We start from the raw sequence: 22,138 nt of genomic DNA on the forward strand, positions 1-22,138 counted from the left end.
AAATGTCTGAGATTTGCTTCAAAATAATTCCGGGGTAGTATAATTCTGTGTTTATTTCTTGGGGAGTTGGTGAAGCAGTTTAAACTTTTGTTAATAGTTATTCAAGCTAGATAATGGGTATTTGAGGATTTATTATATTTTCTCTGCTTTTATATATTTTTTGAAATGTTTCATCCAAAAGAAGAAAGTAGTCTTGTGCATGTCAATTTAGGTAATAATTTACAGAGCTCTGTCTCCATCCTGAGTAAGTTTTACTGCTTTCTATGTCGTGGGCTTCATGCATATTTACATAAAAAGAGGTAGAGTTCTTATCATGGTCCTTGTTGTGGGAGTTCACTGAAGTACAAACGATATTTTTGGTATCTTTTTACACATTTCTTTCTGTGTGCATGTTTAAGAAGTGTGCTACCAGAGGACACAGATATATATTAATCTCTAATCATATCCTAGTAAGGAGCTTAAGGAAAATTAGTCTTTAAAATATGTTTAATATACCACTGTCTGTAATACATACAAGAGGGTTACATTTTAAGAAATTGGAAAATGCAAAGAAAATTCTTAGGGGGTTCTCTCATAGATTTAAAAACTTTTTATACTATTAAGTAAGATTTACTTTTTGCACATTCCACGCTTATTATTCCTTAATTACCATAATTACTTTCCATGGAGAAGCTTCCAATAGAGAATATTTGGTTCTGCCAGTATTAGAGTAAACACTGTTATTTTTTCACTTTGGAGCATTCCTAATCCTTTTTGGAGAGTTATTGTATCAACAGTAATGGTAACAAGACAATTTCAGTGTAAGAACAAGTAACACAAGACCTTGCTGACATGAAAAACTCTAGTTAGATTAGCAAAATTCAATTTGCAGTTTTAAAGCATTGTGTAACTTTTTATTCAACAAGTAATTGATATTATGTATCTACTTAATATCTACTATAAACCAGCTATTGCTACAGATGCAATGTAGACCTCACCTGACATAATTTCTATCTGCATGCAGATTAATTTATTGGATAATGATGATCAAAATATATCAAGCTCTTGTATGCCAGTCACTGTGCTTTATCTCCATTAATCACAAAGATAACTATATTTGTTGAGCCTTGGCTATTACTTTCTGTTTTGTAAGTGAAAAGTGAGACCTGGAGCCATGAAGTAGCTTGGTCCAAGATGATAACCGTCATCTGAGAATTTGTTTTTTTTTTTTGAGATGGAGTCTCTTTTTTTTTTTTTTTTTGAGATGGAGTCTCGTTCCGTCACCAGCCTGGAGTGCAGTGATTCCATCTTGGTGCACTGCAAGCTCCGCCTTTCAGGTTCAAGTGAATCTGCTACCTCAGCCTCCCAAGTAGCTGGGACTACAGGCGCGTGCCACCAAACCTAGCTAATTTTTGTATTTTTACTAGAGACAGGGGTTTCACCATGTTGGGCAGGCTGGTCTCAAACTCCTGACCTCAGGTGATTCACCCGCCTCGGCCTCGCAAAGTGCTGGGATTACAGGCGTGAGCCACCATGTCCAGCCAGCTGAGGTTTTTAATTCAGTGAAGCTGCTGACTTGGCAACTATATTTTTACCACCTTTGCAATACTAGTGTTTTTGTGTGTGAAATTTTATGTAGTATCACTTGGCAAATCATTTGTGAAAAATTTATTTTAAAATGAAAATAATATAAGTAACAGATAAATTTTAAAATTCATTGGTTGAAGTTGGAAACAGTGGCTGAAAGTATTTGATCTATTTGGTCTTAACATTTTGCCCGCCTGACAATTGCAGTAATACCTCCCCTAGACTCTTGAAATTCTTAAAATATCTGTTTTAATATGATGTTTTTAAACTTTTTTTAAACTTTGGGCCAGTTGCAGTGTGTCATGCCTGTAATCCCAGCACTTTGGGAGGCCTAGAGGGGAAGATCATGTGAGGTCAGGAGTCCGAGACCAGCCTGGTCAGCATGGGGAAACGCTGTTTTCTCCTAAAAATGCAAAAATTAGCCGAGTGTGGTGATGTGTGTATGTAATCCCAGCTACTCGGGAGGCATAGGCAGGAGAATCGCTCGAACCCAGGAGGGAGAGGTTGTAGTGAGTCGAGATTTCATGACTGTACTCCATCCTGGGCGACAGATTGAGACTCTTTCTCAAATTAAAAAAAATAATAAAATAAAACTTTACTGTGCAAATAACAGCTGTAGAGAGGATGGTAGGTTAAGCTGTGAGAAACTTTTAGCCTGCTGTGAAATGAGCATTAGAATGCAGGTGGCATAATCAGCCTTGGGCAAAATAAGGAGCATCCTAAAGACTAAGTTTGTAGATTTTAAAGGACAGTTTACTGGTATCCCCATAGGCCTGTATTATGGTAGGCCTAGTCACCTGTGGCAAAAAGGGGGACCAGGAGAAGTTTCTACCCAGAGACACGTTGTATCATTTTTCTCCTGCAAATGAGCCCAAGTGCAGAAATAATAATAGAGTTCATCTCAAATTGGAGTTTCCAGGGTGTCACTATGTGTGTAGTTTATTTCACTTTGAGTAATGTTCAGTATTCAAGGTATGGTAATTCCACATTTTGTTAACATTTGTCTATTGATGGACATCTGGATTATTTCTAGTTTTGGCTAATGGGAGTAAAACTGTCAGGAAACTCATCAACATATCATAGAGCTTCTGTGGATATATGCTTTTATATCTCTTGGGTAAACACCTCCGCACCTCTGTTACTTTGAAGGACAGCTCCATAATGTTGGCAATGTGAAATAATTTTTATGCAAACCCCCATAAACTGTACAGGGGATAAGTGAAGGAATAACATCCTGAAGAAGTGATGATGGATGAGGAGTAAAAAATTTTTTAATGTAAAAATTTTAGGGATTATGGTATATAGTTTTTTCATTTGATGTAAAATGATTCACGTTTTTCAGATTAACCAAGCTACTCATGATCAAGCAGTGGTGCTACAAAGTGCTCTTCAGAGCATTCCTAATCCCTCATCCGAGTGCATACTTAGAAATAAGTCAGTACTTCTTGCTCAGCAAATATCAGATGAGGTTAGTATGAAATTTTGACAGTTCTGGGATCCTGAATGATCTCTTCTTAACACATAAATAAATTAAGCTGTGAGAATTTGAGGCTAAATATTGTAGACCCAAAACACTTCAGTCTGTATCTCTATTTATTTATTTAAAATTTCATAAGGTTATGTTTGACCTGATAGCTGCTAATATTAATATTACAGCTTCAGAAATTTTGAAATTTTTAAATAAGCTTTTTGTGTTTTAATTTACATTGCACAAACTAGATCAAGTAAGTTTTGGTATATGTTTAAACTGCTCACACAAGCAAGGAATAGGATGTTTACATTGGCTCCAGAAGTTTTCTTGTGATGTTTATTCTCTTAAATTTTACATAAATGGAATCATATACATTGTACCCCTTTGGGTCTGGGTTGTATCTATCAGCAAAATTGTGAAAGTCGTCCATGTTGTTATATATTTGTGTAGCTTATTTCACTTTGGGTAATAGTTTATGTATGGTTACTCCACATGTTGCTAATTCATTCATGTGTTTTTGGACATTTGGATTATTCACAACAGTCTAGTTTTGACTTCTGTGAATAAAATTTTTAGGAAGCTCATCAAGTCATAGTGCTTCTGTGGACATATGTTTTTGTATCTCTTGGATAACCACCTCTGCATAGCTAAGTAATTTGACTGTTTTTATTTTTAAAATTTTATGAAAAATAGGATAAAGCCATATGAGGCTTGAACCTGAAGCACACTTTGTGGATATTGCCATATCTTCCCTTCATATGGGAAGTCATATTTTTTGACTTCATGTTAAGATATTAAAAATGAGACTAAGGGAACTTTTGTCTTTAAAGGCAGGTCTGATGATGTTTACTTTTACTGCCATTTCCACTTCGTTCACAAAGAGAGATGTTTTGTTTTCCTGATTATTCACTTTAACGTTCTGTCAGCACTTTTAATTATTTCTTTCTTTTCTGCAGGCTTCAAGATATATGCCTGATATTTGTGTAATTAGAGCTATACAGAAAATTATCTGGGCATCAGCATGTGGGGCATTAGGACTAGCATTTAGCCCAAATGAAGAAATAACTAAAATTTATGAAATGGTAAGAATTGTTACAGAAATCGATTTTAAGAAAATGTTGCTTGATTGTACGTGTGATTAAATTTTCATCATTTCTGTCACCTTATAGACCAAGTCGCTTGTATCTAATAGTTTAAAATTAATTTCTACTTATAAATAGAATATGTAGTTTTATTTTGAAAATAAAATAGGAGCCTGCCATGAGGCAGCTTTCTTTTCCTTCTTTTTAAAAAGACTTCTCATTGACTCAAATATAGTTATACCATAGTGAATCCACCTCTCCCCATTTTCTTCCATTCTTCATTCTTCATGAGTTTGTCCTGTGTAAATTTTTGGTTAATTGTCTCTTTGGGAATTATGGCATTTAAATTTTACTTGGCATCAGGCACAGTGGCTCACGCTTGTTAATCCCAGCACGATAGGAGGCTGAGGTGAGCAGATTGCCTGACGTCAGGAGTTCGAGACCAGCCTGGTCAACGTGGTGAAACCCCATCTCTCCAGCGGGTGAGGGGTGGGGGAAGGGGGGAAGGGAAATGGGGGAAATCAGCTGCACGTAGTGGCACAGACCTGTAATCCCAGCTATGTGGGCAGCTGAGGCATGAGAATTGCTTGAACCCAGGAGGCAGAGGGTTGCAGTGAGTGGAGATCATGCCTCTGCACTCAAGCCTGGGCAACAGAGCAAGACTCTGTCTCAATCAATCAATCAATTTTACTTGGTTCTTTTAGAACACTCAAAAGCAGGAAGAATGTCTACCATTTAGGTATTATCACCAGCCTTCTGGTACATTAAGCAAGCTATTTATAGAAATAAGACTGTGTTTGGCTCTTTGACATCTATGATATTTACCAACCCCTATAGAACCCTGATGGTCTCCGTTAAAATACACATTAGTGGGTTTAAATATATGTTAGTGTAGTTAAAAGGAGAAAGTGAGTCATGGTATTATACAACTTCCCTTTTTGGAATAGTTGGATGGTTATTCTGTTCCAGATATATAAGTCTTAGTTACATTTTGATGGATAATGGCAGATTAAAAATTATTAGCTACCTAGTTGGTTATGTTTCAGGTTGCAGAAGTCTTCCATGGGCTTCCTGAACATTTGTGTTATGATTGATTTTTGAATGAAATGACTTGTAGGTAGACTGTACGGTAGAACTAGTCAAAGACCCAAACCACAGTGCCAAAGTGATTCTGTAGTAGCAGTTATGATTGAAGCAGATCACTCACATCCAGAAGAACATAAAAAGTGAGGAGTACCTATCATCGAATGTGCTTCTTAAATCCCACTTGGAGTATATCCCAAAGAGCTTCTGTAGCGACAAGTGAAGAGTCTGAGGCTGCATGGTCTTTACTGAGTAGGCAATTGTAAATGGTAACTAGAGAGTTTGTGAATTTCTTCTTGAATATGTCTCTAGGTAACTTGCTCCTGATTCTAATTTTCCAGACCACCAATGGAAGCAATGAGCTGGAAGTGGAAGATGAACAAGTTTGCGGTGAAGCACTGGAAGTGATGACCTTATGTTTTGCTTTACTTCCAACAGCATTGGATGCGCTTAGTAAAGAAAAAGCCTGGCAGACCTTCATCATTGACTTACTATTGCACTGTCCAAGCAAGTATGTGATTTTTATATTTAATTTGAAGGAAAGCTTACCTTACCATTTCAAGCAGAAATGAATGACTTCTAAAGAAAATTTTTTTCCAGAAGTGAAGGAAGGAACGCTTTTACTTGCCCATGTAACACCTTGAAGTGTAGAAGAGTTTTTTAAAAAACATGTTCCACTTCACCTAAACTTTTGTCTCTGCAAGATGCCAGCACTGATTTTTTTTTTCTTTGGCCTTTCTTATTGTAGTAAAACATGTAATTATGTACATAACACAAAATTAGCCACTTTAACCTCTTTTATAAGTTAGTTTTGTTTATTGGCATTAATTGCACAATATTGTGCAGTTATGACTGGCATATGTTGAATGATTGCAATATCTCAAAAATATTTTATCACCCTCAAAATATTTTTTCACCGTCTAACAAATTCTTTTAATCAATGACTCCCATTTTCACTACCCTCCAATCTATAGTAACTTAAAATATTTATTCAGTTTCTATGCATTTACTATTTTAGGTACCTCATATAAGTGGAATCACACAAATTTGTGCCTTTGTATCTAGCTTGTTAGCTTAGCATAATGTTTTAAAGATTCATCTATGTTGTAGCATGGTCAGAACTTGATTCATTTTCAGGGGATACTCTCTTGTATGTGTATACTAGATGTTTTTATACATTGGTCTGTTGATGGACACCTGGATTATTTCTACCTTTTAGCTGTTGAGTACTATTATTGTGAATATTACTATGAGCACAGATCTCTTGAGTTCCTGTTGTCAGAGCTGTTGAGTCTATTTCTAGAAATGGATATGCTGGGTCATAGGGTAAGTTGTGTTTAACTTTTTGAAGATCTGCTGAACTTTTTTAACATTGGCTTCAGCACTTTACACTCCCAACATCACTTTACACAGGCTTAAGTTTCTCCACATCCTCTCCCACACTATTTTCACTTTTGTTAATGGCCATCCTAATGTATATAAGATGGAACCTCATTGTGGTTTATATTTACATTTTCCTCATGACTTGACTAATGTAGTGATATTGAGCATCGGCTCTTGTGATATTACTGTTCACTTGTATATCTGCTTTAGAGAAATGTGTATTCCAGTTTTTATACCATTATTGAATTTCATTATTTTTTGTAGTGAGTTTCTGTATATATTCTGGATATTAATTCCTTACCAGATTTAGAGACATTTTCTCCTATTCTCCAGAATTTATTTCCACTCTGTTGTTAATGTTCTTTCATTCACAGAAGTTTTAAATTTTAATGAAGTTTAATTTGTGTCTTTTTTGGTTGCCTGTATTTCTGTCATCCTCAAGATAGAAATCATTGGCAAATTCAGAGCAAAAGCTATTTTCTCCTACATTGTTTTCTAAGAATTTTATATTTTTATAGTTCTTAATTTTAGGTCTTTCATCCCATTGGAGTTGATTTTTGTGAATAATTGAAGCCAAGTGTCCAACTCCATTCTTTCGAATGTGGATATCCAGCTTTCCCATCATTGTGAATAGAGTGGTATTGGCACCTTGCTGAAGATACAAGGGATTGTTTCTAGGCTCTAAAATTACATTCCTTTCGTCTATATGCCTGTCCTTAGGCCAGTGCCACACTCCTGATTACTTTAGCTTTGTAGTACGTCGGAATGTAAGTCCTTCAACTTTGTTGGGGTTTTTCTTTTGTTCATTTGTGTTTTGGTTTTCCATAGGTTTTTATTTGTTTTTGAGGTTATTTAGACCTTTCTAGGTTCTATAGAAATCCATATAAATTTTAAGTCGGAGATGGTATTGAATCTCTCTCAAAAGAGTGATTGCCGGCTGGGCGCGGTGGCTCAAGCCTGTAATCCCAGCACTTTGGGAGGCCAAGACGGGCGGATCACGAGGTCAGGAGATTGAGACCATCCTGGCTAACACCGTGAAACCCCATCTCTACTAAAAAATACAAAAAACTAGCCGGGTGAGGTGGTAGACGCCTGTAGTCCCAGCTACTTGGGAGGCTGAGGCAGGAGAATGGCCTAAACCCGGGAGGTGGAGCTTGCAGTGAGCTGAGATCGCGCCACCGTACTCCAGCCTGGGTGACAGAGTGAGACTCCGTCTCAAAAAAAAAAAAAAAAAAAAGTGATTGCCACTTAACAGTATTAAGTCTTCCAAGTCATGAACATGGGATATGTCTTTTCATTTACTTAGGTTCTGTTTATTTCTTCAACACTCTTATTTCTTTTCTGCTAAATTATTTCTAAGTACTGTAGTGCTAACTTGCTCTTTTTACTGCTCTTGTGGATGGAATTATTTTCTTAATTTTCTTTTGGGATATTCATTGCTAGTATATCGAAATACAACTAATTACTTTGTATTAATTTTATTCAACCTGCAATTTTGTTAAATTTCTTTATGGATTAGAGGTTTTTTTACAGTAAGATCATGTCACTTGCAGATAACATAGTTTTACTTCTGTCTTTCTTTTTTGGACCAGTTTTATATCTTCCCTTTTTTGCCTAACTACTCTATTGCCTTGATTAGTAGTAGTAAGAGCAATCATACTTATCTTGTTCCTGATTTAGGAAAAACTGTTAGTCTTTCACCATTTAGTGATGTTGTTATTCCTGATCCAGACCCCTAGAGAGGGTTCCTGGATTTGGGTCAAGTCCACAGAGTAAAGTGAGAGCAAGTTCATAGAGAAGTAAGGAACCAAAAGCATGGCTACTCCATAGGCAGAGCAGCCCTGAGAGTTGCTAGTTGGTTATGTTTATGGTGATTTCTTGATTACATGCAAAACAAGGTTTATTTATGCTAAACAGGTGGATTATTCATGGATTTTCTGGAAAAGGGGTGGGAATCTGCTACTCCCCACTCCCAACCCACCTGAGGGTTTCTCCCTTTTTTGAACCGTATAGGATAAAGTCTGGATGGTGCCCATGGTATTTGTAAAGTGATATGGTGCTGGTGGGAGTGTCTTTTAGCAAGCTAGTGCTTTATAATTAGTGTATGATGAGCCAGCTTCTTTAGTGCATCCTGTTTTATCAGCAGGGTCTTTGTGACCTGCATTTTTGTGTGGACTTCCTGTGGGAGTCACTGTGGTTCAAATACCTGTGACTGTGTTAGCTATTAGTTTTTCATATATGGCCTTTATGCAGTTGAGAAACTTCTATATTCCTAGTTTTTGAAATCAGTTTTATTATGAAAAGGTGTTTACATTAGTTTGAATAATTTTTTTTAATCAATTGAGATAGCCTTGTTATTTTCTTCATTGTATTTCTGATGATGTTGTTACTGCAAAAAGTTCCTGATCCAGATCATAAGAGAGTACTGTTCGGTCTCATGTAAGAAACAATTCAAGACGAGCCCATAAAGTAAAAGAAAGTTTATTAAGAAAGTAGAGGAATAGGCTGGGTGCGGTGGCTCAATCCTGGCACTCTGGGAGGCCGATGCGGGTGGATCACTTGAGGTCAGGAGTTCAAGACCAGCCTGACCAACCTGGTGAAACCCGGTCTCTCGTAAAATACAAAAATTAGCGGGGCATGATGGCAGGTGCCTCTAATCTCAGCTACTTGACAGGCCGAGACAGAGGATCACTTGAACCTGGGAGACGGTGTTTGCAGTGAGCCGAGATTGCACCACTGCACTCCAGCCTAGGTGGCTGAATGAGACTCCCTCCGGAAGGGGTGTGGGAGGGGCAGGGGAAAAGAAAGTAGAGGAATAGAAAAATGGCTGCTCCATAGGCAGAGCAACCCTGAGGGCTACTGTTTACCCATTTATATGGTTATTTGTTGATTATATGCAAAACAAGGGGTGGGTTATTCATGCTTTCCATTTTTATACCATGTAGGGTAAACTTCCTGACATTGCCATGGCATTTGTAAACTGCCTTGGCGCTGGTGGGACTGCAGCAGTGAGGACAACCAGAGGTCACTCTCATTGCCATCATGGCTTTGATGGGGTTTAGCTGGCTTTCTTAGTGCAACCTGTTTCATCAGCAGGGTCTTTATGATTTGTATCTTCTGCCTCCCTCTGTCTCGTCCTTTGCCTTAGAATGCCTAACCCTCTGGGAATGCAGCCCAGAAGGTCTCAGCCTTATTTTACCTAGCCTCTGTTCAAGATGGAATTGGTCTGGTTCAGAGGCTTTTGACAATAGATTAAGAATCAATTCATATGTTTAAACACCCTTACGTCTTGATAAATCCCACACTTCATTATGGTACCTCGTACTTTTAATATGCTGCCGTATTTGTTGCTAGTATTTTATTGAGGATTTTTGGATGTATATTATTGTCAATGAAAAAAATCAAACTCTGTAGAATATTTGAAGAGGTTTATTCTGAGCCAAATATGAATGAGCATGGCCCATGACCCAGCCCTCAGGAGGTCCTGAGAACATGTGCCCAGGGTGGTTGGAGTGCAGCTTGGTTTTATACATTTTAGGGAGGCATGAGACATCAATCAGATACATTTACGAAATACACTGGTTTGGTCCAGAAAGGTGGGACAACTCAAAAGTGGATGACGGGGGCTTCCAGTGTATTGGCTAATTTAAACATTTTCTGGTTGACATTTGGTTTTATTGAAAGACCTGGGATCATAGAAAGCACATGTTCAATTTAAGATAAAAGATTGTGGAGATCAAGATTCTTTTGAAGTCTTTTTATAGTGGCTGCCCTTAGAAACAATAAATGACAAATGTTTCCTATTCAGATCTTGAAAAGGTGCTAGACCTTTAGTTAATCTCTTTAGAATTAACAGGACTTGGAAGAAAAACACTTAGCTATGTTAATAGAGATTTTTTACAGATGCATATTTTCTCCCTCGAAGGAAAGCTGCAGAGCTGTTTCAAGACATAGCTAAGAAACATGTTTTGGGGTAAAATATTTTGATACTCTTCCTTATATCATAATGTTATGCCAGAGTCATACTGGAAAGTAAGTCACGATATATCGGGTTAAATAAAACCCATCTGACGAGGATTTATGATTTGAGGGAATGACTCCCCAGACCCCTTAGACAGGAATTTGGGCAACATAAAACTATCAGACCTTAGTTCTTATTGTTAAAATGTATTGTGTTGGTCTCTACCTTCCCCTTCCCCTTCCCCTTCCTTCCCTCCTTCCCTTCCTTTCTCCTTACCTTTTGATTCCCTCCCTCCCTCAGTCCCTCCCTCCCTCCTTCCTTTTTTTTGGAAAAATATTTGTCTAGCTTTGTTAGGTGAATAGTATTGGTCTTATAAGTTAAGAAATACAGGTTGAGTATCCTTTATTTGAAATGCGTGGGACTCAGAAGTGTTTTGAGTTTTAGAATGTTTGCATATCTTGGTGATGGGAAACCAGTCTAAACAGGAAATTCATTTGTTTTTCATCTACCTTCATGAAGGTAATTTTGTATATTTAATAGTTTTGTGCATGAAACAAAGATTGTATATAGATTGAGGGATGGAGTTTTTCACTTGCGTCATGTCAGCACTCAAGTTTCAGATTAGAGAATATTTCTGATGGTTGTGTTAGCGATGGTCAACCTGTACTGTCTTGTTTTAAAATAAATGATTTTGGAAAAGGGAAAAATTTGTTTTAACTCTTTGAACATTTGATAGATTTCAACAATTGAACAGTCTGGTCCTGGTGAACCAGCTATGTTTTCTGGTGTATACACCCTGGAGCTCATGGTCATGCACCAGGAAGATTTAGGGCACAGACACACCGATGGTGTTTAGGAGCGGAGGTTTAATAGACAGAAGAAGAGAGAAAGAGAAGCAGTTGTCTCTATAGAGAGAGGGGTCTCCAAGGGGAAAGGACTGGCTGGCAGCCCATGCACTAGATTTTCTAGCCCAGTTGTAGAAGGCTGTGTCTGATTTACATAGGACTCACAGATTGGTTTGATCAGGTATGAGGTTTACATAGTGTGCAAGGAAGGCTGGTTGCCTCACCCTAATCTTTTTCTTTTTTCTTTTCTTTTCTTTTTTTTTTTTTTTTTGAGAGGGGGTCTTGCTCTGTCCTCCAGGCTGGAGTGCAGTGGCACAATCTTGGCTCATTGCAACCTCCACCTCTCGGGTTCAAGCAGTTCTCCTGCCTAAGCCTCCTGAGTAGCCAGTAGCTGGGAATACAGGTGCACACCACCACACCCAGCTAATTTTTGTATTTTTAGTAAAGATGGGGTTTCACCATGTTGGTCAGGCTGTTACCCAACTCCTGACCTAGTGATCCTCCCACCTGGGCCTCTCAAAGTTACTGGAATTACAGGGGTGAGCCACTGCGTCCAGAGGCCCCACCCTAAGGTTATTATGCAAATTGGGCTGTACCAGTTGATCGAAGCCATCTTGTCTGCTCCTTACTGTACATTGGCTGGCAGAGAAGGTAAGATGGAGCCACCATCTTGAAAATGTCTAGTCCCTTGTTCCTGCCTGCCTTCACCTGTGCAAGCTTCCAGCTTGCTTGTCTATGTCTGCAACTCTACTTTACAGGCTGCTCTTTGTTGGAAAATGATTTGGGGCTGCTTTTCATGAAAAAGAAAAGCCTTATCAAGGACTCCCACACCTATCTGCCTGAGTAATTTTTTCTGAACTCCTGTATCACTGGGGTTTTCTTTTTGATAGATGTGAGCTTGTGAAATGTGTTTGGTGTTTGTCCCTTTTTCCTGGAGTAGACTCTTTTGGAGTCACCAAAGTGCTGTCTCTTTATATTCTAGTGTTGACTGGAAAGAGGAAAGCATGATTATGAGAGACAGAACTAGCTGGATTTCCTAGGCCAACTAACAATTCCTAAGCCTATCTGGGACAGGTGACTGTGCCCACCTTAACGGGCTTGTAACTCAACTTACTCCTGACCAATCAGGGAGTAAAGAGAACTCACTAAAATACCAGTTAGGCTAAAAGCTGGACATAAAGAAATAGTTAAATCATCTATCGCCTGAGAGCACAGAGGGGAGAGACAATGATCTGATATAAAGTCAGACATTCGAACTGGCAGTGGCAACCCTGTTTGGGTCCCCTCCCATTGTATGGGAGCTCTGTTTTCACTCTTGTTAAATCTCACAACTGCACACTTTTCTGGTCTGCGTTTGTTCTGGCTCAAACTGAGCTTCCACTCACCTTCCACCACTGCTGAATGCCGCCATTGCAGACCCAACATTGACTTCCACCCCTCCAGATCTAGCAGGGTATCCACTGCATTTCTGATCCAGGGAGGCACCCACTGCTGCTCCTCATTGGGCTAGAGGCTCGCCATTGTTCTTGCACAGCCAAGTGCCTGGGTTCGTCCTAATTGAGCTGAACACTAGTCGCTGGGTTCCACGGTTGTCTTCTGTGAGCCATGGCTCCTAATAGAGCTGTAACACTCACTGCATGGCCCAAGGTTCCATTCCTTAAAATCTGTGAGGCCAAGAACTACAGGTCAAAGAACAGAAGGCTTGCTGCCATCTTGGGAGCAGCCTGCCACCATCTTGGGAGCTCTAAGAACAAAGACCCACCACTGACAATTAGCAGGTTGGTACTCTTAGCCCCAGGGAGCAGTTTCTAGGAGGGGAGAGCATCTGAAGGTCAAGTTGACTGCTGGTGGCCAGTAGGTTATTTATTCAAGCCTATGTAATGAAACCTCCTTAGAAAACCAAGAAGACAGGCTTCAGAGAGCTTCTGGATAGCTGAATATGTAGTTTCCTGGAGGCTTGTGTACACATAAAAGCAGACATCAAGAAACTTTAATGCCAAATGTAAGGTAGTTTGTTTTGTTTTGAAGGGAGTTTCTGCATTTAACAGTGTTTCAAGAATTTTAACCTATTAAATAAAAATACTCCAACTGAACCTAAAAACTACACTTTATAAACCTTATAACAGATGTTTATACTGGAACAGGAATTAAAAGAAAATAGAGAGTGTAAGCAAAAACTCAGTTGTATGTAAGAAAACCCAGTTTCCCCTAAGGAAGAGAAAGAGCTGGAGTCCTTTAAAAAGTAACTGCCTGTTTTTCTGTGGCTAGTGAGCCTTATCTTTCCTCCTTTCCCAGGCATGGTGAGGACCCTGGTTCTCTAGCTGTGCAGCTGCAAGGTCGCTAGACAGATACACTCAAGTCACAAAACATGTTATTCGTTAAGTAAGAAATGATGTAATGCATGCCTCAATTAATTGAATAGCTGTCATTGTTTCTCACTTCTGTAATATGCTTCCTGCTACACAGATCTCCCCCACCCCAGGAAATGCTTAAAAGGTAACTCTTTGTTCAGGGCTCAGTCCTTTGGATGTTAATCCAACTGGGCCAGTGCACCTAAATAATAAATACCCTCCTGAACCCCATCAGTCTCTCTGATTCCTTAAAAAATCCCACAGCAATATCTAAACGATTCCATGATTGATTAATACTGCACAATAAGTTTTATTCTAGAGTGATAATGGTTTCTTCATGTTAACTGCATAACAACAAGCTGTTTAAAAAGAAAGGAAAATCAGTTGGTATGTCAGTGTGAATCTTAAGCATATGTTTGGTTTGGGGGAATGATCATCAGTGTATTTTTTATCAGAAATATTTATTGTAAAAAATAAGGCTTTTGATTTAGAACTTTCTGTCTCTGATGTATTTTGTATCTTCATAAAGACAAAGGCAATATCTCAGTTGTTTCTGTGTATCTGCTTGGGGGAGGCTGCTTCATACCCCTTTAGACTCGGGGCATTCTAGGAGGAAAAAGAAAGAAAAACCAACATCATTTCAGAGTTTTCTGTCATCCAAAAGTAATAAAACACAATTCTGGTCTTTTATATAGCACTGGGTCACTGGCTATAGATAAAAATTAGAGCTTCCAAGAACAGTCTACTGCTCACCAGTATGCTTTTATATTTGGGTGTATATGTGCATAAAATAATGACAATTGGGTAAAGAAGCTTTGTCATTATTTATTTTAAAGTCACAGTGCTTAAAAATGCCTTGTAATACTAAATAAATCACTTGGGTATTTCCAGTCCTGCTTCCAAGTGTTAAACTATGGCTGAACTTGTTTCAGGCTATGAGGCTGATTAGGGCGTCTTGCAGCTAATGATGTATTCTGCTCAGCCCAGTTCTAATGTCATGAGCAGACAGACTGACAATCAAAACTGATAGATTTTCCTCTACACATACTTTAACATAGATTCTATCCCTTGTGCCGAGCCCCAGATTTTCTTCAGCTGTTTACACACTCATTGACCTGTTCCAACCCAATCTTCATGTTAACAGTACACAGGGACTTTTTATTCCTCAAGCACAACAGGATGTAGAAGGCAAGCTCCTTAATTTGAACCATAACCTCCTGGGCGAAAGTTGCAGTCCAAAACGCCTGAGAGACCAGGCCTTTGGTACACGCCTCCAAACACCAAAGGTGTTGGAAGCCATGCCTTTTCATTAGCCCAAACCATATCACAAAGAGGCGGTATGGATGTGACTAGTCCAATGGCTGGGCCATTAACTGATAAAACAATAGGCTTCTTACACTAAATGAAAATATTCACAAAGTTTTTGCTAGTATCCACTCTTTTAATGCTTGCCCTTTTTCTGTCATTTCTTAAATGCTTCACAAAGAACACAAAATCAAGGCCACAGCCAAAGACGCTGTCAACTGCGCTAAGCAGCACGAGCTTGCTGTCATTGGCAGCAGGCCTATTCAGAGGACCCTGAATTTCTTTCGTTACTTCTGTATTTAGTGAGTTAGTCTCTGTTGATCTAGTTTATAGCAGGATTTGAGTGAAGTCATCTTTAGTCCTCATCACAGTGTCTCTGTATCTGTCGGCACTTTGTTAGCCTTGTGCTGAAATGCACCCTCTTGACAAAGGGCTGGTCTCTTCTGTCATCAGTAACCTTTCTTTCTTTTTTTTTGAGATGGAGTTTCTGGAGTTTCACTCTTGTTGCCCAGGATGGAGTGCAATGGTACAATCTTGGCTCACTGCAATCTCTGCCTCATGGGTTCCTGCTATTCTCCTGCGTCAGCCTCCCGAGTAGTTGGGATTACAGGCATGTGCCACCATGTCCGGCTAATTTATTTTTAGTAGAGATGGAGTTTCTCCATGTTGGTAAGGTGGGTCTCGAACTCCCGACCTCAGGTGATCCACCCACCTTGGCCTCCCAAAATGCTGGGATTACAAGAGTGTGCCACTGCACCTGGCTTGTCATCAATAACCTTTCTTCTCCCACCTCTCACTCTTGGAACAGATGTTTGCGTGTTTGCTGCTCCATGGGCTGTTAATGGATCCATTAATAGCAATGTACTTTCTTCCTGGTTACCTGAACCTGTGGCCCTGGCAGCAGTCATCAGGCCAGACATCTGACGCATTAGTGGGTGGATCTGGGGCCTGTTCTCCATCCCAGCCTGTTTTTCCATCCCAACCTGTTCTTCCCTGGGATCTGATAAAGCTCTGCCTGGCTTCTCTGTTGCCACCTTAAGCACCACTGTGTCCTGCTGATCTGGCTCAACAGGGTCCAGTTTCTCAGGTTCCTGAAAGCCACCCACTCTGTTCCTAGTGTTATTGGGGCTCTGAGGTGCAAGTGTCTTGATAGTTGAATTTACTAGCTCCATATTATTTGGGTTGGAGAGAGATGAAGCTGTGCTTCTCCTAAAGTTCTGGCTGGCAGCAGACAACTGGCTGCTTTTGGACTTGTAGTCTTTGCTAATCGCTAGCGTCTTAGTTCTTAGAAAAGTTGGTTTTGGTAGGGCTAGTGATTTCTTTTCTGGCATTGTTTGAAGAAGTTCTACCTATTCTGGCCAGTGTGTTTTCTTTCTCTTTTTCGGTGTGGCATCTGTTAAAATCATGAATACATTGCTCATAGTTCACGAGGTGTGGCTCTGGTTCCCAAGTATCGTCCTTGTTGTCATTGCCTTTCCATCAAACTAAATACTCTCTCTTCCCTTTCTTGTCTTGTCAACGATCGTTTCAACCTCAAACTGCTGGGCAACCATGGAGGGAGGGACAGGGTTGGGGCAGATGCTGTGCCGGCTGGCCAACACTTTGTTTCAGTTACATCTCCACTTAGCCACCACTTCCTTGCTCTACTAGGCACTGGGCACAGATGAACCTCTTCTGCTTTCGTGGCCACAGGTTCGGAAGAAGTTGTGTGGAGAAACTGCTATACTGTGTGCCTTTGGCTCTCCACGCTTACTCCCTGTTGGGCCAGCGTGGGCTTGGGGCCATGGTCCCATGATGCAGGGCTGGGCAGCTGCCTCAGGTAAGAGCAGGGCTCTCGGGTATTATGCAGAAAGCGTCCTACCTGCTTGTTACTATTTCCTTTTGTGGTTACTATGACAATAACAATTTAAGAAAGTTATAACACTTTTAAAGTCCCACTAGTTTACCTTCAGTAGCATACAAAAACCCTGCTCCTTAATAGCTCAGACCCCGTCATGTCAGTTATTCAGTTCTCAGAATTACACTTTGATGTATTGTATGTCCAAAAACATAAGCTGGTGATAGTCTTTTAATATATTAGTATTTTAAATCATGTAGAAAACAAATAGTGGAGTTGCACTTTGTTGAAAGCTTGGATAGCTTTCATAATTGCCCATATATTTATCTTTACCTTAATTTTTATTTCTTCAAACAGCTGTCCAGTGTCCTTTCATTTCACCCTGAAGTATGCCATAAAGCATTTCTCGAAGGGTAGTGTACTGGTAAACTTCTCCATCTTTTATCTGGGAATGTCATAATTTCTCTCTCACATTTGATGCAGTTTGTTTGGACATAAGATTTCTGTTTGACAGTTTATCCTTACAGCACTTGCAATATGTTAGGCCACTGCTTTCTGGCCTCTTAGGTGTCTGATAAGAAATTTGCTGACAATCGGGAGGCTGAGGCAGGTGGGTAGTCTGAGGTCGGGAGTTCGAGGCCAGCCTGGCCAACATGGCATAACCCTATCTCTACTGAGAACACAAAAATTCCCGGGCTTGGTTTGGTGGCGGGTACCTGTAATCCCAGCTACTGGGGAGGCTGATGCAGGAGAATCGCTTGAAACCGGAAGGCAGAGGTTGCAGTGAGCCAAGGTCGCGCCACTGCACTCCAGCCTGGGAGAGACAGTGCAACTCCATCTTAAAAAAAAACCCAGAAATCCACTGATTATCAGTGACAGTCCTTAGTTTATGACTAGTCACTTTTCTTGCTGCTTTCAAGATTGTCTTTGTTTTAGACAGTTTAATTAGCGTGTATCTTTGTGTGTGTTTCTTTGAGTTTATCTTACTTGGAGTTTCTTGGGCTTCTTGGGTGTTTATTTCCTAAAATTTGTGACATTCTTGACAACTGTTTTGTTAAATACTCTGTTTCTTTCTCTGTTCTCTTTGAACTTCCAAAATGTGTAGGTAGGCTCTGCTTGATGGTTTCCCACAGGTTCCTGGGCTGTGTTCACTTTTCTTTATTATTTTTTCTCTCTCTTCCTGACTTGATAATTTTAAGTGCCTTTTCTTTAGGTGTGCTTTTTTCCCCCCTTCTAGCTGCTCAAATCTGAATGCAAAAATGAGAGAGGAAAATGCTCTGGCTCTTTTAATCCCCTGAAAGTTGCTTCAGCAGGAGGAGGAAGCTCCTGCAAAATGGTTGGGGAATGTAACAATGACTGCCCACCTCCGTCCGGACCATCTTAATCAGAAGTGACAGTTGGTGCACAAGTCTTCCTGAGATTTGGAGGGCAGGGTTCTTTCTGTCCGTCCTGGCTATTGCAGGCTGCTCCGGAAGTGTTTGCAAGGCAGCATACCACAGTGGTAGTTGATGGAGCATAGGTAGCTGCTGTTAAGCTAAGTTATGAAATTGATCAAATTTAATTGTAGTTTACCATCCAAGTCTTCTTTTGAAAGCTGTAAACGTTCAGATAGACTGTAGGGTTCCAAAATAATTATATCACACGATTCTACCAACTGCACCTATTGTCTAGTCGGAGAGACAGATTCACAGTGCTCTGTAGTTCACTGTTGGTCTCTTCCCAGAACCCTGTAACATCTTCTTCTAACCTCTGTGTCTTTACACCTAAAGTGAGACTTGCATAAATATCATATAGGTGAATCCATTTTTTAAAAGTGCATTTCACTGGTCTGTGCCTTTTCACACAGAGCTTACATTTAAAGTTATTACAAGCAAGGAATGGCTTACTCTGACATTTACCTGCTTGTTTTCTGCATGTTCTCTATACTGTTTGATCCTCAATTCCTCCATTGCTCATTTTAAAAATTTGGTTGGTTTTTTAAAAATGTGCTTATTCCCTTTTCTGTATTTTTTATATTTTTTATTAATTATATTTGGGACTTCAGTTAATATCCTAAACTTAAAATAGCCTACTTTGAATAAGGCTAACTTGTTTGAATAATATGAAGTTTAGTTTCAACAGTATATAAATAAGCTGCTTTTGTACTTTTCCATCCTTCCTAATCTATGTTGTTGTCTCAGAGTATATCTGTATCCAGAGTGTCTGTTAAAATGGATTTGTAATTGTCTTATGTAAAATAGCTACCTACCAGAAGTACAATAGTAATAGTTACCTTTGCCAGTTTTGTAATAGTAATAGCAGCTTTCTTTACAATGTTAATTCTTCCTGTGGCTTAAGATCACTGTCCAATGTCCTTTCATTTTAACTTGATGGTTTCCTCCTACCAATCCTTGTAGAGCAGGGGTAGTAACCCATTCTCTTAGCTTTTCTGTATCTAGGCATTTTTGCTTGAAGTATCACTTGCCAGATACAGATTGCTTGTTTGATAGCTTTTTTCTGTTAACACTTTGTTACCGCCTTCTGGCTTCTGTGTTTTCCATGCTTTCTGAGCTGTTTGTTGTTAATCAGTACTCCCTTCTACATAACAAATGACTTCCATATTTTCCATGCATTCTGAGCTGACTGTTGTCGATCAAGACTCCCTTCTGCATGACAAATTGCTTCTCCCTTTCTGTTTTTACAATTGTCTTGGCTACTGACTGACTATAATTTTCTTGGTGTGGCTGGCTGTCTTTGACTAACTTCTTCCTGGAGGTTTTTTACTACCCTTCTAGAATTTGGACATTGAGATATTTCATCAAGTTTGGGAATTTTCAGCCATTTATGTCTTCAGATATTCTTTCTGCCTCTTCTCCTTCTGCACTTATGGGACAGCCATATTGCATGCATTGGTCTACTTCATGGTGTTCTGTGTACTTGTTAGGTTTTTCCCACTTTTAAAATTCTTCTTTTCTGTTCTTAGACTGGGTTATTTCAATTTTCATTTCTTCAGGCTTAATCTTTACCTGCTCAAACTTGCCGTTATACTTCTTTAATGAACTTTTCATTTCCGTCATTGTGCTTTTTTATCTTTAGATAGTCCATATTTTCTTCTATAATTTGTCTCATTGATACTCTCATGTTCTTTTATCATTTGTCTATTTTTTTTTTCTTTAGGCTTAACTCTTTTTTTTTTTTTTTGAAGACAGAGTCTCACTATCACCCAGGCTGGAGTGCAGGGGCGCAGTCTTGGCTCACTGCAATCTATGCCTTCCATGTTCAAGCGATTCTCCTGTCTCAGCCTCTCGAGTAGCTGAGATTACAGGCATACACCACCATGCCTGGCTCATTTTTGTATTTTTTGTAGAGACGGGGTTTCACCGTGTTAGCTGGGATGGTCTCGATCTCCTGATCTCATGATCTGCCCACCTCGGCCTTCCAGAGTGCTGGGATTAGAGGCGTGAGCCACCGCTCCCGGCCAAAACTTGGTTTTTTATAGTCTTTGTGTATAAAGTTCAGGACATTTTCAGTTTCTGCTTTTCATTTCACCTTGGTCATACTTTCCAGTTTGTTTTGTGTTTTTTTGTTGTTTGTTTGTTGTTTTTTAGAAAACTATATTCAAATCTTACAATGTGTTAACTCTGGAAGTTTTCTTCATTTCTCCAAGGTGTCTTCTTAGTTATTGAAGGCTTAGCTTGCATTTCACCAGTGTTTTGACTGAGTATAATATAAAAACTGTCAGTTTTTAAAACTGGATCTGTATTAACACACCCCTTTTAATACTTAGGGAGACTGTTTATAATTCTGCCTCAGCCTTCGTGTTTTTCTCACATTAAAGTTGTAAATAAGCCTGAGGGCTAACAGTTTTACATGTTTTTGAGAATATCTCCTGTCATGAGCATGTGCATGATTTTCTAAATTCTTTAGTGTATTTCACTGCTTTCGAATATCCTGATTTCTCCAAAAGAAAGATCTCTCCAGCTTTTGCCCCCTTTTGCAAGTTGTCTGTTTTATGGGTTAACTGTATACTTTGCCCCCAGCAACCTAGATGTTTGTGACCAATGCCTGGCATTTTCAACCATGAGTGAGTTCCGAGTTAGGCAAAACAGAGATACGTGTATTTCACCAATTCTTTATGTAACTCCTAGACATAAGACACAATAAATTAGCACATAAGGTCTTCTTTACTCCTTCCAGAATCAGGGATCAGGGCCTCACATTGGGAACGTGGTTTGCAGTTATGAAGGCTTCAGCTGCACCTGGGAGGTGGTATGGCAATACCACCAAGACTTTCCTACCATTTTAAAAATTATCTCTCGGCCGGGCGCGGTGGCTCAAGCCTGTAATCCCAGCACTTTGGGAGGCCGAGACGGGTGGATCACAAGGTCAGGAGATTGAGACCATCCTGGCTAACATGGTGAAACCCCATCTCTACTAAAAAATACAAAAAACTAGCCGGGCGAGGTGACGGGCGCCTGTAGGCCCAGCTACTCGGGAGGCTGAGGCAGGAGAATGGCGTGAACCCCGGAGGCGGAGCTTGCAGTGAGCTGAGATCTGGCCACTGCACTCCAGCCTGGGCGACAGAGCAAGACTCCATCTCAAAAAAAAAAAAAATTATCTCTCAGCTCAGTGTTTGCTTGGTTGATATAAATTGTTGATTTCCAGGGTCCTGTCAGTTTTGGGTTGGTGTGCTATTTCTTTGGAGGGTTTGAAAGTATCTGTCCTGTAGCTTTGCTTTCAGTGTAATTTATGAAGCACTGATTGTTTTCTGATCTCAGAGTTCATACGTTTTTGTTCCTTAAAAATTTTCCTTAAAATACTTAAATAGTATGTTAACCTCCTAATTTGGGTTCCTAGATGTTAGGTTTTTGTTTTAGTGGATATGGTATGAAGCTTTTTGTTTGCTTTGTTTTTAAGTGAGATTATTGATTCCATATAAAATGCATGAGGCAGGATTCGTTCGTTATAAAGTACAGTTTGGTTTTATATAGGACAATCACAAAATACTTTGTTGCCAGGGTGACTTTCAAGTAAATACCTAATTGAACGAATAAGGGAATAATCACGTAAGTTTGCAGCAGGATCAACAAGTATGAAGATTCCTGGCATAAGCCTACTTAGCTTGTTAGAAAACATAACAAGGTTGGTGTAGCCGAGGCAGGATGAAAAAGGAGAACAATTATGTATGAAGAGCTCATAGAGATAACGGACAATCCATGTGATTGTTTTATATAGGTCATGTTTTATATGGTTCAATAGATAGTACTTTAGATTT

General features: G+C 39.5%; 1 protein-coding gene across 13 annotated transcripts in view; it reads left to right on the top strand.

Moving 5' to 3' along the window:
- Positions 1-22,138, top strand: part of USP9Y (ubiquitin specific peptidase 9 Y-linked) — a 211,387-nt gene that overhangs the window by 138,955 nt on the left and 50,294 nt on the right. For all 13 annotated transcript variants that reach the window (XM_077989779.1, XM_077989783.1, XM_077989774.1 and 10 more), the window contains 3 exons: positions 2,909-3,034; positions 3,994-4,119; positions 5,544-5,713. In XM_077989779.1, coding sequence (XP_077845905.1) covers positions 2,909-3,034; positions 3,994-4,119; positions 5,544-5,713 — 422 coding nt within the window. The remainder of the gene's footprint in view (positions 1-2,908; positions 3,035-3,993; positions 4,120-5,543; positions 5,714-22,138) is intronic.

This window comes from Macaca mulatta, chromosome Y, assembly GCF_049350105.2.
Source record: "Macaca mulatta isolate MMU2019108-1 chromosome Y, T2T-MMU8v2.0, whole genome shotgun sequence".
NCBI lineage: Eukaryota > Metazoa > Chordata > Mammalia > Primates > Cercopithecidae > Macaca > Macaca mulatta.